Source organism: Leptinotarsa decemlineata, unplaced genomic scaffold (genome assembly GCF_025532065.1).
Source record: "Leptinotarsa decemlineata unplaced genomic scaffold, Ldec_3_MD MMD2_tig00000199_RagTag_RagTag, whole genome shotgun sequence".
In the NCBI taxonomy this organism is placed as follows: domain Eukaryota; kingdom Metazoa; phylum Arthropoda; class Insecta; order Coleoptera; family Chrysomelidae; genus Leptinotarsa; species Leptinotarsa decemlineata.
In genome coordinates, this window is record NW_027412544.1 from 3,721,091 (window position 1) to 3,739,946 (window position 18,856).

At 34.1% G+C, this 18,856-nt stretch overlaps 1 protein-coding gene across 3 annotated transcripts in view; it reads right to left on the bottom strand.

Moving 5' to 3' along the window:
• Positions 1-18,162, bottom strand: part of foxo (forkhead box, sub-group O) — a 482,994-nt gene extending 464,832 nt beyond the window's left edge. For 2 of the 3 annotated variants that reach the window (XM_074172805.1, XM_074172803.1), the window contains exon 1: positions 17,307-18,159. In XM_074172805.1, coding sequence (XP_074028906.1) covers positions 17,307-17,699 — 393 coding nt within the window. In that variant the 5' untranslated portion in view covers positions 17,700-18,159. Of the gene's footprint in view, positions 1-17,306 lie in introns of all 3 variants that reach the window. The other variant, XM_074172804.1, reaches the window with a different exon arrangement.
• Between the last annotated feature and the right edge of the window lie 694 nt (positions 18,163-18,856).

Here is an 18,856-nt window from a genome sequence, read left to right on the forward strand (position 1 = left end):
CGTCACCATGGAAACCTTCTAGATCTACCTCCCCTCCACATTTTTCTGGAGAGAGAGGCTAGATGGATTGCATGTAAACTTATGCACATCGCCAGCTGCACAAATCAATTTAACGCAGAGTACGACAGACTGCTGGTTGACACTGGAAGTCACATCATTCTGGGAATGACTTTATGCCTCCAACTGTCAAACTAGGAACTGCCTTATAAAGTACTGTACCCCAGTAGAGAGAACTGTATCCTCCGGGAGAAGGAAATATTAAGAGCAGATAGATGGTTCACAGATGGATCAATACACCTTCAAGTTCTGGTGCAAGTGTTTTCAGTGGTATATCCAGGACAGAGATATCAACCTGCCTACGAACCTTATGCAAGTGTATGTCAGGCGAAAATTCACCCTATTGATTCACCCTATGCAAAGAGATTGGAAGGATCCAACCTCATACATAAGTCGATAAAAATATTCTCGGACAGTCAAGCGGCGTTGGAAGCTCTTGGCTCCTACCGAGCAACGTCTAAATTGGTAGCAAATTGCCAAAAACGACTCTCCTCGATAGGAAGACTTAACAGATTGTCTCCGGTTTGGCAATGAGGCTGCCGACTCCCTTGCAAAGCATGGTGCTGCAAGCAGCTTCATCGAACCAGAACCTGTCATTGGCATCGCTTTAGGCTTTACCTAAAACATTGATGGATGGCAAGAAGATTTATGGACTTCTGGCAGAATTTTCAGGATAGGCTCACTCCAAGTTGTTTATCCACCCTTCAAAGCTTGATACCAAACATTTGTTGGACAATAGTAGAGATAAACTAAAAACAGACCTTCTTACAGGTCACTGTCATTTGAATCATCATATGTAGAGACTCTGACTGTCGGAAGACAGTGTGTGTCGCCTCTATTTGGAAAATGATGAAACAGAATTGCACATACTTTGTGCCTGCCCTTTTGCGGCTCAAATCAGGTTTTCAGAGTTCAACAGAGCCGTACTCTTACCATCTGACCTGAAAGACCACTTACCATACAAATTAGTCAGCTTCGTTAAGAAGCTGGGTTCATTTGGTCGAGTGTGAATAGGTGTGAGCTACAATAAACCCTTGCGGGTTGCGGTGGAGCGTCAAATAAACCCACTCACTTTAGATCTGGCCTAACTTGACCTACACATACAAACGGCTTTTTTCGATTACTTGAAAATATACAGGTAACCGAATAGATGATATTTAGTATGCAGTGTATGGTAGTTTAGTTATTTTAATGAAATATCATATTATACTCCTTCCTTCTTCATCAATTATATTCTGTATGTGCTAGGTTAAAATGCAGATGAGATTTGATTGGTTTCATTAAAAATTTTAACTGCTAGTAATACATTATGGAGACCATATTTGTCTATGAAGGACAATTATAGGTACCTAGAATATGGTGGACAGTTCAATAGTGGAATTACTAAACTTCCATTCTGTTTTTTTGCAAATACACACCTGACCTTTAAATGATCCACACGCGTATATTTTGATTTATTGGCACTTATTCAAGTAGGTATCAACAGAAAAATGTGTTTTTTTTTCAAAACTGAAAATTGAGTAGTTGTAGGAGTTTTTACTTTAGTTCATTTACCAATAATTCTCAAATAAAGAAATGAAAGTACTGGGATGAATAATTATCAATCGTGACGGGGTTGTGATTGGAAAAGACACCACCGATTTTTATTTTAGGAAAATAGTTTCTCTCAAAATCGCCACTTGGTTTCTCATAGAGTTTTCCAAACAACTGGACAAAATACGCAACTGATGTGAAAAAGCGAGTTTACATCTATACCGATTATATTAACAGAATGTGATCGTAAAGTTTTTATTGCCAATAAACCTCACAACCTGATTCGACCGATTAATTTTAACTGCAGACTCACGATCAGAAGACAGAAATAGGCATATTTGCTCAACGAAAAACCGTATCTCATATATATTATCTAGTGATTTTAATAACGTTAGAAGTAGAAAAAAAAGTTGGTTGTGTTCGACAGTTCATAAAAATGAATTCACTACAGCCATAGGCGTTAACTGGAGTTGTCCCCTCAATTCCTGTATAATTGTCACTTTTTTTCTATAAAAATAATATAAATATTTTCTCACTTCAAAACTACCTTGTTTAATGGTTTACCCCCGATGATTTTTGCCAGCCCAATCAAAATTTGCTTGTCCCATTAAAATGCTGAAGTCACTCCTAAGACACTATGGCGACGTGTTCTATCAGCTTTTCCGAAAGCTCATCTTTGAAAAATTGTTACATACTTCATACCATATGTGTTGAAAGAAGCTACAAGAATAGCTATTTCCAAAACTAGAAGGAAATTGAAGATTACTTTCTTCTGTGAACAAGCATATTTTGTATTTGAACTTTGTTTACAAAAGAGGTCATATTGATCTCTGAACTACAACTTTTTCAGTAGTAATAGCTCGAAAAGAAAATAAATAGGAGATAATAGTAACGGTAGCGTGCCCCAACAAATTTAATTAAATTTGGTTTCATGGGCTCCTTAGACAAAAAAATTAATGACTCATTAATTAAAAAATATTTAACAGTTCATGTATTGGAAAATAAAATATATCTATTGAATACTGCTGGAGATTTGAGCTATTACCCCATATTCTTTCTAACTAACGAGTCGCTTAACGTTTATTTGATTAAATTTATACTTCAGCAAAATATTTTCAATTCTATTTCTGATCTACTTGATAATATTCCTCAAATTGATATGTATTTATGTTGATACTGAAAATGTTATTTTATTGTATAATAAACATGATTCGAATATATTTTTCAATTAAAGTTTTTATTTCATCAACTATATTCCAAGACGTTCCAAATATATCAAAAGTAACTATCAGAACAAAGAACTTTTCTATCACTGATGAACATTTTGTTATTTTTCTGTTCATAATTATTAAAAGCGACTTCTATTGGGTAGGAGAATAATATCTTGGTAAAATATAAGAATTAATCAAAACAAAAAAATGTGTCAAAATGTTCAACCCCAATCAGCTGATCTAATCATTCAGTATGGAGTCAACAAGTACAATAAAATTGATCAAAACTGTTTAGTTATCAATCGTTAGTTAATCCTGATGAGAATTCTCTAATCAGACGCCATTCCACCCCAAAGAACAAAGTGCCAAGTAGTTGAATTCTCAAAACTATTTTCAAATTCATTCATAAATATGAAACACCTCGTGAAAAACTATTATTCGTTAACAAAGTCTGAACTTTCACCTCATGATGAAGAAACTTTCATGGACTTGTTAGAAAAATTATTCATCCAGATTTACATTCAAGACAAATCAACTGTAGTGTATCTATTTAATCAATCACTTGATTATATGTTAAAAAAATTTATATTTTTCACCTATTATCAGCATACAGTTTCAAAGTAAAATTATGTGATGGAATTGGCCATAACGCTTTATACATAGTATTAAAACCCTTGAGAAAGCTATTGCATAGCGAAAACTAAGGAATTAGTTTTTCAATGAAAATAAATATTTTTTAGAAACCTTTATGAAATACAATAATATTAAATACAATGTACAGCTCTCGAGGAAAAATATTAATTAGGAAAAGAAATTCCATATAGATATCAACATTATCAGTTTTGTGACTCAACATTAACAATTTTGTGACTTATATAGTTTAGAAACTAGACGCTTCATATATGAGAAATGAAAAAAAAAGCTAATGTGAAAAAAATCCGCTAGGTTTGGACTTTGGTTTGGTAATCATTATCAAAGTGCAAAAGCAATTTTATTTGCGTTCAGGTTAAATTGCTTTTTTGTGAAAACATATCTTTTCACGTACCTATAATGAGTATCATTATATTAATCAAAGTTTCAAAATTCGACCTACCTTCATCATTTTAATTTGAGGTAGGTTATTTCAGATCTGACAGATTGAATAAATTTCCTGAGTTGCAAAAAATATGGTTATCCAGACAACATAATGCGAATACAGCATCAACAAACTAATTTATTCAAAATCCAAGCCTTTTCCATAAGCTTATCGTAATCGGCTTTGTGAGAAATTGAATATGTATACCTGGTGCCTGTTACCTATGCCGATCTTTCTGACCTTCATTAACCTTTGATGGAATTTCACAGATAAAAAATGTTTTTCGTTCATATCTAGCGATAAAACGATTACAAAGACTGAATGCATCATGTACCTATGCATTGTTTATAGATCGTCTGATGATATGAGAGAATAAACAAATAAAAGTGAATATTGCAGACGAACGTCATAGTCCGATCCACATTCAACAGTGGGAAAACCTTTTTTGGAATATATATATATATATATATATATATATATATATATATATATATATATATATATATATATATACAGAGATAAAGATGTTATTGAGCGTGTATGATATAAAAAATTTGTGGACAGAGCACTCAAAAAAGGGGGCAAACCGCGGACACTGGCTATTAGCCTCATCAGCGCGGTTAGCTCCTGTTGGTGACACCGTGCATATGTGGAGTTTTTCATTTTTGGTAACCAGTTGTTGTCCGTCTTTGCAATTGGCTGCACCGCGCTGATGAGGCCAATAGCCAGAAACACGTGTCCGCGGTTTGCCCCGTTTTTTGAGTGCTCAACCACAAATTTTCCCCTTTGATTTATATATATATATATATATATATATATATATATATATATATATATATATATATATATATATATATTTTTTGATTGATGCAACTAATTTTCCTTTATTTTGAGTATTTCAATATTAAATTCTACAAAAAGGATTTGAAGCTTTATATCTTCTATTAATATCTGCGAGCGCTTTCGACAGTTGGTAGTACTGTCATCATCTGGCACTCCTCAAACTGAACTGGTCATCCTGTTGTCTGTGTCTTTATACGGTCAGAGCGTCTTAACTCAGGTATTTCAGGTACTTCAGGTAAATTTGCCTGTATTTGTTCTGCATCAGGTACTCTTCTTCGTGTTAGATATTCTCTAGGAATGTGTATGGTTTTGTTTAATATATTGAATGTGAGATCTTGTTGTGTTTTGATTTGTACTTGTTCCTCGATAAGTGATTTATGACTGTTGAATTTATGGATTTATGGATCAACAAGGGAAACCGCATGGACTTTTGGGAAAACTTGAACATCCATAAATTCAAATTCAAGTTCTTATGAATTTGTTTATTATTTTTGGACAGTGTGACAAAATTATCAGCAGAACATGTAGAAAGTTCAATGAAATGTATCCGAATCTACCGCCAATGAACCTCAAGAAATTTATACGAATTCAGAACAATTTCAATGCATTTGGATCAACTTTAAAAGCACCAACAAACTTGAAATTGGAAATATTGATATGAATAATTATAAAAAAGTAAAACAATCATGTGGAATATTTCAAAATATGTTCGAATCGCTGGCCGTTCACTTCCAAGCACTTTAAAATGCGGGTGTTGACTGCTTTCGTGGTGGCAGATCTGATTTCATTGGGATCCAAATCTTCAAATGTTTGGGTAATCCTTTCTAACAATTCATCTCTCGAACGCACGGGTATTTTGTAAACTTTTTCTTTAAACATTCCCCACAAATAAAAATCTAATGGATTAAGATCGGGTGATCTCGCTGGCCAATTCCATGGTCCCAAGCGCCTCATCCACCGATCGTCAAATAGTCTATCCAGTTCTGCGCTCACTTCTCTTGTGCAATGTGCAGGAGCTCCGTCTAGTTGGTACCAACAGTTTCGATAATCTTCGAGTGGCAGATTATCCACGAAACTGTCTACAGTATTCCCAAAATATTCAGGTAGCTTCTGGATGTTAATGACTCCTCGTATATCACGTACCTCAATTTGTTGTCCATCAACATGCAGAAGACATTAAAACTAAATTTTTCTTGGAATCCGGCTTCTTTTGTGACGTGAGGATTTTCACTGGACCAATAATGACGATTTTCGATTCATCAGTCCAAATAATTTTATTTAAAAAAAGTGGATCTTCTTGAATGCGTGTCAACAACATTTCACAAAATTCTACTCTCTGTTGAGGATCTTGAGGCTTCATTGCTTGAATTTTGGTGAATTTATAATCATGCATTTTATGCCTTCGCAAGATTCTTTGAACCGATGAATATACCCAAATCTTCTTCAGCACTTCTTATCGATGACTCGGGAAATGCGTGAAAATATGCTAAGACATTAATCTGGTTGTCTTCGAAAGTTACGGGTCGAGGCAAGTTTCTTGGTGCTTTTAAAGTTGATCCAAATACATTGAAATTGTTCTGAATTCGTATAAATTTCTTAAGGTTCATTGGCGGTAGATTCGGATACATTTCATTGAACTTTCTACATGTTCTGCTGATAATTTTGTCACACTGTCCAAAAATAATAAACAAATTCATAAGAACTTCGTTTGAATAGTTTTGTTTCATCGTTTTGAAGGTATTTGCAACTTCTGAAGTGACGAAAATGTCGATATTATTAGGAGAATGTCACAACGCTACTGTCAAATAGTAATCATGGCCTGCTTACCAAATACCGAATGGAAATACCATTCTGAACTAACTAGTCCGAAACTTGACTAGTTAGGTATAGGTATGATATACATAGAAAGAAAGCAAATTTCAGCAGCTTTCCGAATTTTCAATAATATACAGGGTGTTCCATTTAAAATAATCAAATTTAAGCAACTTTTTCAAGCAAACGAAAAAACTGTATTTTTTGACCACCCTGTATTGAAGTAACGGAGATTAGGCTGACGTGTGGGAAGTGTCCAAGTATCACCTAACTCCAAACCAAATTTCGATATCATAGTACTTCTTAACTAAAAGATATCGGCATTTTTAGAAGTCATGATTTTCGAAGAAAAAATTTGAAATTAATTTTTATTTCGAAAACGGTAACAGATAGGTATAGGGAAATATCAAGAAAAGTTGTCGGGCAATTGTTGGAGATTCCAAAAATAATATTATATACAGAGTGTTCCATTTGAAAAATCAAAGTTGCTACTGCTTTCTAATAGAAGCGGCAACACCGCATTGTCGAAAATATTTTAGTTGGCTAGAGAATGTCCGAATATGCCCTCCATTAAATTTTCAAAGTGATCCGTTGTCTGGTCTAATGTGCCATCCACCGTGAATCAGCAGACGTTTCGTCTGCTACTGAGGTAGACAGTATCAAGAGCGATGTGGTAACGGTCGCAGTGCCCGTGAGGTCGCAGTGCCTGATGTGAGGTTCCGTATTTCAAAACATATCTCATCAAATGTTTCGAAAGTAATAATGTATACTAATTTGTATCATGTTTATGAAATATTCAGTTTGTGATATTTTCACTTGTAAACTAAATTTAAAATCCAATATATACACAAATTAAAAAATACGTATCGAAACCAGAACCTTTGTGTGAAAATGGTCTAACATGATTTAACTATCAAGGTTTTAAATGTCAATTCAGCACATCTCTGAAAATACCATACAACCATATCTTCCAGATCCAATTATTTACAAACCGGTCCTGTGCCCAAACTTATTGGTGTCACAATTATGGCACTTCGAATTCCACGTGGAATATAAATGGTAAGATGCTTAATGAAGAGCTTATGGAATGCACGATGGATTTAGCTGGAGTTTAAAATTAGACAGTCCGTATCGGGGCCACCGTGACATACTTCACTTTTACGCACTCGCAGGTCTCGATCTCTCTGCGAGTCTCTCCTCCAATCTGGTCGGCCATTTACGAACTGAGAAATGCAATATCGTGGAGAGTGTATAGCAAAAACATAACAAAACGAGTCTTTTGGAGGGGGATGCTACGTACGTAGATACTGATGAGGTAAACAGTCTCGAAACAGGTTATTTTTGACGACCGAACGTAGGCCGTATAGTAATTTTAACTTTACTACGTAAAGTTCAACTCCCGTACTTGAAGAGGAGAATTAAGTGTCATGTTTTCTTTATCCATACGTGCAATAAAGGAAAAGAGATGAATTTGTTGGAAGCATTGGTAGTTAATAAATAAATTGTACAAAAACCCCAATTTCGAAACGCTCAATGATCAACTATAACTCTGTAGCTCGCTTACTTGAAAATGGTCTATTAAACCAAAACCGGTCGTAACATAAGCTTAGGTAGTAGAAATTAGATAAAAGTTACTTTCTTTATTCTATATGCTGTAGCAGTCTATATTTGCTACTACAAATAGAAACATTTTGCTGAAATTACTTAACTTGTCATACATTCTCTGCTACTTTAGTATTTACTATTATAATGAGAATTATTGCTATCACTCTAATGTTTTATCATTTACTTCTGAACGCATATAAGTATTTTGTATTCAGTACTTGTTTTTCATAACCACAAAATGAATAATTATATATTCAACGAAAGTCATTTTTGTGGAGAAAAAATCAGTTTTTTATCGACCTTTTTTGGGTATTTGTTATCTTCCACAATCTGAAAAATATATTATAATGGAGAACTTTATACAAGTGTAGAAGAGCAAACTTTCAAGTTTACCCCGATAAGTTACTGCGTAAAAATCAAAGTATTTTTCACAAAGAAAAATCTTCTACTTATTTATCAGTAACTTGCCGTATTCAACAATTTTGCCTATCAAAAAAATTATTTAGAAATAATACTTATTTTTTACGTTTCGGAGGCCAAAATCTGCCTCCGTCTTCAGAAATGGATAAAAACTTCGAATATATTCGCAGTTATTCCTTTTTTGATATCTTATTTCTTTACTTCCTCGACAGATGTCAAAGAAGTTTTGAAATATGAAATTATGTCAATGTTGTTGATTGATAACTGGAACATTCGATGTAATACAAGGTACTCTCCGATATCAGTTTGTTGCCATTTCGCCACTATCCAAAGTTTTCTTCAAGATGGGTAGCCAAGTACGGTCTATTTCTAAGGAGCTATAAAAATAACATTGGTGAAACCTCAAGACCCATTGAAAGTGCGTGAGAATGAACATTGAGATTATATGAAAAATAGAAAATTGACAGGATCAAAATTATCAGAACACATTTTAAAATCAGACGATGAACATCGGGTGGAATGGAATATGACAAGAATGATTACCAATGAGCCTCATTCTAAGCGACGTAAGCTATAAGAATCAGCGTATATTCTCATGTCTGGAGAGAATTGTATCTCGAATAGCTCCTTAGAAATATACCGTACTTGGCTACCCATCTTGAAGAAAACTTTGGATAGTGGCGAAATGGCAACAAACTAATATCGGAGAGTACCTTGTTACATCGAATGTTTCAGTTGTCAATCAACAACATTGACATAATTTCATAATTCAAAACTTCTTTGACATCTATCGAAGAAGTAAAGAAATAAGATATCAAAAAAGGAATAACTGCGAATATATTCGAATTTTTATCCATTTCTGAAGACAGAGGCAGATTTTGGCCTCCGAAACGTAAAAGATAAGTATTATTTCTAAATAATTTTTTTGATAGGCAAAATTGTTAAATACGACAAGTTACTGATAAATAGAAGACTTTTCTTTGTGAAAAATACTTGAATTTTTACGCAGTAACTTAAAAGTTTGCCCTTCTACACTTGTATAAAGTTCTCCATTATAATTTTTATATTTTTCAGATTGTGGAAGGTAACAAATACCCAAAAAAGGGCGATGAAAAAAAGATTTTTTTTTAGCTTTTGAGAATTATATTAAAACAACGATAAAAATAAAATAAAATCAACAATGAAAATTAATTGGCGCTCCGGGGCGCATTTGCTTTTTCAGCTGCAGGAAAACCCGGAAAAACCTGCAGCACCACATCATCTGAAGATCTTGATCTAGACTCTTCACTAGTGGGTTGATTAGTTGGTATCGATGGTAACCATATTCCTGCCAGATCAAAAAGTTTGATCTTCCTCTTGAAGATGATCACTTGGTGATTGAAACACGTGTCGAGGTGTTGAAATAAAGGTTTGGTGTTGGAAAAAAAACTCCAGTGATATTGATTACTACATCAAAGGTTCCAAACAGTGTATCAAAAATTAAACATGTATGTTGTTTGTTTGTGTTTATTCTTTAGTACTTGACGATCATATCATATATTGGACAATGTCTTGGCCAATCTTATGATAATGGGTCCAATATGGCCGGCATCTATAAAGGAGTACAAGCCAGAATTGCAGAGAGGAATAAGCTGGCCGAGTTCGTACCGTGCTTGGCTCACTCCTTAAATCTTGGTGCTTATTCTGCCTCATCATGCCAGGTAGCTATTAATCTATTCGGACTGATTCAAAAAGTATACTGATTTTTTGTTGGCTCCACTACTAGGTGGGACGTTATGAGAAAATATGTTAAAACAACTTCAAAAGGAAGCAGTCATACGTGATGGTCGGCGTAACATGTTGCTGTGAATGTCCTATTGAATAATTTGCCAAAAGTAGTGGAAGCCTAGGAAGAAGTTAAGCAATCTTCTCATGCCCCAGAAGCTGAGTACGAGACAGGTCATCTCTTAACTGCTATAAAGAATTATGAATTCACTCTTAATGCAACTATTTGGGAGAATATTCTCCGCGAAATCTATCGAGTGAATATCTGTTTTAAAATCTGTTTTTCCGTTAATCAGCTGATGTCGCCCACATACGAACGACAACTCACAGAAGTTGAGAAACTTGTGCGAGCTAAGGATTGACGAGGTCTTACCTTTTAACGTGTAATTCCTAACACGGTTTTAAAGAATATAGAAATTCAGAACGAAGATATTATCCTTACCCTTTCCGTCGCACTAATGGGTAATCTGTTCAAAACTTTGCAAAAAATGAGACAAAATCCAATGAAAAATTGAATAACAGCGAAGTTTTAGCAAACTATAACTAATTGAAAATTATGTGCGATCTTCTATGAGCCAGAAACGCTTATTGAGTCTTGCAATACTAGCGATAGAAAATCGAATTGCACACCAGTTAAATCCATATGTTTATTTGTTGAAGAAACAGCTCGAATAGTGAAATTGTAATTTCAATTTACAATATGCAATAATATTTTTTATTATAATTATTTTTATTATACATATTTTTATTTTGAATCCTATCTGTGCTATGTATAAAATATATATTCTACACGTTCATGACTATAAGTATATCTGTAAATAAATAGGCTCATCACAGAAAGAACAGACCAAATTATTTCTAATTACCCTAATTACACAGATTACACAGAAATCTACATGGATGCCTCAAAAACCAACGAAGGAGTAGAAGCTGCAATAGTTACACCATCTGAATCGTTCTCATATAAGTTTCCCACAAGTACTAGCATATTCAGTGCAGAACTTTATGCCATTTACCGTGCGCTGGTCTATGTCAATGCGACAGGTGGAGATAAATATATTATTTTAACGGATTGACTTACCTCCATATACAAACTGAAGTGTCTATATCCTAAAAATCATATTGCACAAAAATAACAAAAAAAAAACTCCATCTGACCCAGCAACATGGAAAAACTATTAGTTTCATTTGGATCCCATCATATATTGAAATGCCGACGAATGTGCTCGTGGCCCAATTGCCTGCCGAATCCTAAGTAGTATCCAGAAATGTCAAAATCGGTGGCAAGTGTCCTGGCAAAACTACGTACAATCAAATATGATGTGAAACCGTGGCCTGACGAAACAGAGAACCGAAAACATCAAGTGCTCAATCGGCTACGCTTAGGTCACACCAATCTCACGCACATTTATCTGGTAAATCACACCGAAGAGCCAATATGTGACATATGTGAAACAAAACTGAGTGTTGAATGCCTAAAATACTAGGTGCAGCCAAACAACTTTGACTTTCCCCCAGATATCTACAACACTATTGGCAGAAACTGTAATATTCCAAATATTATCAAATTTCTCAAATGTATCGATATTATAACAAAATTATGAACATCTACTACTCGCAAATAACCACTAGGTTGATGCAAATATGCTTAATTAAAAAAATAGGCGGCAATTTTCAGTTTTTGCTCCGCCTATAAAAAATTGAAGATCCAAGGCTGGACTTCAGTCAGCAGAAAGGTCTTATTTGACATTTATATGAAGATGTAGAGACATTCAAGCAGTATACTATTATGGGAGTAATACCAGAATTTTTCAGCAAATCCCTTCTGCTAACTCATCAGGTTCGTAATAGCTCTTGTCCATAACAGATTACATTTATTTCTCTTGTTTGGGCATAAAATCCTGTATAGTATAAATACTTAATAAACATCACAAATATCAGCCAACTTACTTCATTATGTAAATCCGTACAAAACAGATGAAAGGTGCAACTAAGAAAGCAATGCAATTTGTACACACTGTGGTTTTATACAGATATAACTATGAAAAGTTGAAAGATTACACGTGGAAGGCAAGGCTAGTGTAATGCTTTAAGAACTAGTCAAGGCCAACTGAGACAGAGTTCGCAGTGGAATACGAATTTTATATTATTATGTAATGTACGCAGTGAGAGTCAGTCATAACATATCGTAGTGAAAAAATTCGTTAAGTTGAACTATCGACTGGTTTTTAATATTGTGCAGACCTGTAGTATGTCGTTATTGAGATAATTATAACAAACGTGCATTTGATTTTTCTCAAAATAGGATTGGGATCTCACATAAGTTTCACCCTTGGGTGTGATTCAATTGGCAAGTTTTTCACAATTGGGCCTGATTGGAAAAAAAGTGGAACTTGAATCAGAAAAATGACTGACTTTTCATAATAGTTAAATTTCACTAAATATAAAAACATATCAAATACAATTCACTTATGATGCACTGTTTGGAACCTTTGGTGTAGAAATGAATATCACTGGAGTTTTTTCCCAACACCAAATCGTTATTTTTAACACCTCGACACGTGTTTCGATCTCCAAGTGATCATCTTCAAGAGGAATATTAAACTGGAAAACTTGCGAAACTAACCCTATTTATGCTATACAGATATACCACACATACAGGTATACCACACCTTTGGTGTCTTAAATTAGTTTTACAATTCGTCTTATAGAAAAGGTGTTTAATCTTCCTCTTGAAGATGATCACTTGGTGATCGAAACACGTGTCGAGGTGTTAAAAATAAAGATTTGGTGTTGGGAAAAAATCCCATTAATATTTAAAAACAATTCAGTGGAAGCCAGAGTTATGACTAGATTCATTATAAAAATAGCAGTCATTGACAATTTCTATTCCGTATATCAAAATTGTCAATAACTGCTATTTTTATAATGCTTCTACTCAAACTGCAGTTTGAGTAGAGTACATATTATACAGTACTTACATATTACAAAACATGAAGTAATTTCATAAATACGTGCATACGAGAAAGGTTAATAGAGGATTTAACTTAGTATTTATAAGAAAAAGCGACAAATGAAGTAATTATTAATATTCATATTAGTTCCAAATCAGATAAACTATTTTTTTAGATATACTGTGTTATATACAGTTCTGGTATTTAGGGAAAGTTATTTCTGTTTCATTGAGTTTGATTACAGAAGGTTTGCTCATATTTGTCTCAAATATGAGATGATTCTAAACGAGTTGATGTTCCTAATAATTTTTATGCCCTTGCAGTGAATCATTAAAAAGATTTCTAGTCGAGACTTTAAATGAATTTCCAGTCGAGACTTTAAATGAGTTTTGACTCTAGACTTACAGTTTTTCCGAGCATATGGACAACATTTTATGTTAGGTGTATGATGCCTAAAGTTTAATTTTCCACAAGATTACTTTTGTTTCTCCATGAAATTATGCAAAAAAAATTCATGGTATGCTGTGATTCATGTTTACGTGTTATAGGTGTGTGAGAAACTGCAGCAACCTAATGTTGACTACAGTATGAACCCTGAAAATTATTTAAATAAATGGAAAGTCGATGGTCTCGAATAATTCGTCTGCATATAATAGAAATTAGTTGTTGGGTGGGTTAATCCAACCTTTATTGTTACAGGAAACAGAACTGTTTGAGCACCTTTGACATTATTTATGGCTTATTACAAACTATGCCATAATCAGTTATTCTACCTTTTATTGTTTAGTTCAGGCACTTGGGACCTACTTAATGAGTTTCTAAATCGATCAGCAACAAGGGTAAGATCATTCAGTTTTGTAATAGTCAATATCTGATACTGAAAATTTTAATATCTGGATGAATATTATTAATATTATTATTATTAAAAAAGCTGTAGTATTCTCGTAACTACTGCATTTCTGCAATATTCTTGCACTTATGAAAATAATCCTTTCAGAATATATTCAATATGGAAATGACAATTTAATGAAACATTCATAATATAATTTAAATTAGTAAATATTTTCATCCCCACTTTTTGATAATTATGTTTTTGTGTGATGAAAAGATATAATTCATTCGAGAATCCAATTAAGTTGAAAAGTGATTTTGCCAGTTGCTATTAAATTGCCTTCAAGGTGGTTTACCACAAAATAATATTCAACAGAAATATTCCAATAATGAATTTGCTGTTTGAACGATATTCTTTAGTTATGTCACAAAAGTATGTATTGTAATCAATCTTAGCTTATTCACTTGATGAATCAAATTTGGTATTAGGTATTTGAAGCATAATCTCTGATGGTGTATGGGATAAAAACATTATTTCTTCCTGAGTGACCACCTGTATAAGAGAAAATCACAGTAAAAAATTTCAATATTGATATTTTCCTATGGAAAATTTATCGGAAAATTTGTAATCGGAACAATAGATAGATTACACAATTTCATTGTGGTTTATAACAAATTTTCCATTACACTTACTTACAATTTCTTAAAAATTCATAACTTTTTCTTTATTCAAATTTTTTTTTGTACGGCTCAAGTTTATCGACACATACAATTATTGATTATTATATTTTCAAAGATTGATGAGTGAAGCGCTCAGTCACCAGAAATATTAATTTTTATCTCATGTCGACTATTCTTTTTTATTTCTGTATTCTGTTATCAACTATTTACTAAACTTTAGCCTTCGGCATTGTTACGAAAATGGGATATTTCCATCAATACCGTTCTTATCTCATATCGCTCATAACCTTCTGTAACCTCATCAGTTGAATCGAGAAGTGGGATGCCTAGTCGGGCTGACATAATCAGAACCAACTTGAAATCTTATCAAGTTCTCCAATTGCCCTGAGCATTTTAACAAAATTAATTATGAAACGATACCAAGACATATTTGTGCGGCCGCAAGAATTTCTGAAAGATCACATTTCGAAATTGTTTATAAACACAAGATAGGTTTCCCCTGCACTTAACAGACGTTCAACAAAATCATTTTTTGGTCAAAATAATTTCTTTCCAATAGAAAACTGTATCATCAATAATGATAAAACTGTTTTCGATGAAACGCAGTCTTCTTCACTTGATATATATGTGGGAGTACTACCAGGTTCTATGCTGGGTCCAATGCCATACTTTGGTAGTCGTCTTCAATAGATCATAATCCGTTCTCGAATAAAAAGCCAATAAAGCCGTTGTTGATATTTCTTCAAGGTTTTCTGGCTACTTCTCATTTCAAGAGGTTGTAGGATGGCATTCAGCAGAGTTCAGAATTCGTTTTTTTTTGTTGTCAATTTGTGAACAATTGAAAATGTTCGATAGATTCAGTCCTAATATAAAAATATCGCATCAGGTGAACGAATATCTCAGATAAAAATATTTATCTATACACACTGTCAATTGTTCATTTAATCAGATATGAATACTTGGGTATGAATTCAATACCAATTCAACTAGCACCCAAATAAAGTTGATACTCATATATGTTACCGCGATATTTTTGTTTATAACTTTTAGATAAGTGTTCCCAGAAAACGCCACCAAAAGTGTGCCAAGTATATCAAATACACACACCGATACAAACTATTTGTTTACATTCGTTCATTGTGCAATATCGTCTTGCAAATAAAATAGCTATATTTATGGAATCATGCTCTGAATGTGATCGTCATTTTACCAGAGTTTTGTTATTATACTTTTGTCAATATCACCAGCGAGAAATTCAAGTTATGTTGCTTAATTTACTCAACTTTGCCCCAAAAGATAAGAAAATATTCACTTATTCAAAGTTTCCATTCTTATTTATTCTGCTTTCTTGTCACTTCAACCTTCTTTTAAATGAAAAACTACACATGGAAATATTTGTGAAAGGCACACGTTAAATGACGAAAAAGTGGCATTTTTCCTATTTTCGATAGTTATATAATTCAGATAATATCGCATTCGTTTTCAGTTCCAGTTCGAGTTCAATTTTGTTGAGAATTATGTAACACTGCCAATAAAATCAAGGAAAAGTTCCTTGTTTTAGTGTCATTCAGGTTTGTGAACAATTATGATGTTAGGTGGGTGGAAAAGTTGCAATTTTCAGAGAATAAAAACAACGTCTTTGCGGACTCGCAGACTTCCAGACTTGTGTCTACTCTATTTTCTTTGTCTACACTCTTTCCCATACGTGTTACGTAAATTACTATTTGTGTGGAACTCGACTTCATAATGAATAAACTCAAAACCCTGCTCAACAATTGAAGTGGATATTATTTTCTACATATTTTGGGACCACATTCTTATATTTTTTGTACCGATAAGAGTACTAAGAAAAAACGGCATGCAACAAATATTGTTTATAAACAATATATTGAACGCGATTGTTCACAAAATATTTCAATTAAGTAGTTAATTTTAGAAATTTTTAAATTATCCAGTTCTATTTTTGCAGAGTGTATTTACATGATTTTACTATAATATAATGTTCAAAAGCTATGAAGTGAAAGCTTATTTAGAATTCATTAAATATGTATCCTGATATTTGGAGAAATTTGATTTTCCAGTGGTACTTAAATTAATTATCACATGAATGAAGCCAAATGATAAGAAGAAATCAATTACGGCTAGGTAGGTGAAAGATTTCTGAAACAAGTAGACATGGTCAAATTTTTTGATTGGAAATATAAATGTAATGCCAAAATTTTGTGTTTCTTTGTGCTTTCTGAAAACGATAAATGAAAATATAAAACTGGTAGAATGTTTCTTGTAATGTGTAGGTACGTAGTATTGGTTTGCTTTGGTGTTGTTCCTTCTAATTTACATTAATCCGTCATTTTACTGACTATGGTTGCACAGAAATATTAGCAAGATGATAACTCAGTAGGTAGGTATATAATTTCTGTTGGATTACTTTCGTTGGAGATTCAAATTTTGTTGTTCAACCAAATATGTATATAACAGACTGGCATTGAAATTGGAATATTGTCAGCTAGAAATTCCTACCTTCCATCCTGCCGAGCTGTTGCTGTCTCCCTTGTCCTTGAAATAGGGCACGTTCTGGACCATCCACTCGTATATCTGCGACAGAGTCAGTCTTTGATCGGGCGACGTCTTGATTGCCTGCGTTATCAAATCTGCGTAGCTTAGATTGCCCCAGGCGTTCCTCCTGCTGGAATTCTTTTTGGTGGGCACTGTGGCGGCAGGAACGGGAACGGGCAGCCCTGAACACTTGTTGCCCGCCTCATCGCCGGGCTCGACGTAATTCTCGGGCCGGGGCAGAGGCCACGTGTTGGAGCGCGCGCGAGTCTGCGGTTCGAAACCGTCGTGTTCTGCGAGCGGTTCCATAATATCCAGGTTCATTTTTTGGACAGGCCACGCACCGTACTGCCCGTTCATATAAACCGCACGTCGTTCGCACCTAACTCGAAATTCACCCGCAGCAGCACAGGTTATAGGATTATTTGAGCTGAGCTAATTTTATAAATTGCGGCGCAATTCACGCACTGAACCACAGATCCACAAGTCAGCAATTCATCACCGTCAATTGTCGCAACACTCACTCTGATCTGAGGCAAAATCCTGCCGACAGACACCGCACAGTTTGTTTTGTTTCTTCGGAACACGATATGACGCAGTAGTTTACGCGATATGATTCGCAACGAATTTGATCAACACAGTCTCACTGCCGGGCCGTGTCTGTTGTGAATTTTCGCCCTACTCTCAAAGTCCGACGTTGTAATCGCGTTGGAGGACATGCCCACTTGCGCGTGCGCACTGAATGGCGCCACGCACGCATACTTGATTGTGTAATTGTGGCACACGCATCGCGGAATACACGTGATTATCGTACCTGGACAATTAGCGAAAAGGGCTCTTGATTTTAAATGTCTGTTGTGGAGAAAAGTAAACGCTCACAGAGCGCGATTGGACTTTGGTTTACGGTCGACGCGCTCGGTTCAACGATGAACCATTTGAATTTGTTTTATGGCTAGTCATGTGTTCGACAATCATTACAGGGTGCATCATATGTTACTATCTATTTATGAAGTTGCCAACAAATAAGTGGTAAAACTTTGTGCAAAAATTAAATTAACCTTTGACCATACTCGACAATAGTGGTTAGTTTTCATAATTAGTGTTTACTCATATAATCAGTATTATAATTCGTGAAAATTATATTAGAAGTCAATATAAAAAAAAACAAAAATCATACATTTCATTTGATTTTTATCCATACCATCGGTAAGAAGCAGGGAAAATAGCCAGTTTAAATGTTGAAATTATTTTCATCTGAAAAAAAACTTTTTCAACCTTTCTTTCCGTTAGTTTTCGGGCTCTTCCAAAATTATTTCGTACGTATGGGTTACTGGAGATGCTGAATCCGAATTTGTAAACATTTTTCATTTATATTAATTCCTAATATGGTTCTCGTGAATAATTATTTTATTAACCCCCATAAAACATCACGCCTACAATTACAAGTTTTACTCTGGTTAATTTGAAGGAATTTTGCATGTATACGAACGTTCCAAATATGCTTAGAATTTCATTAG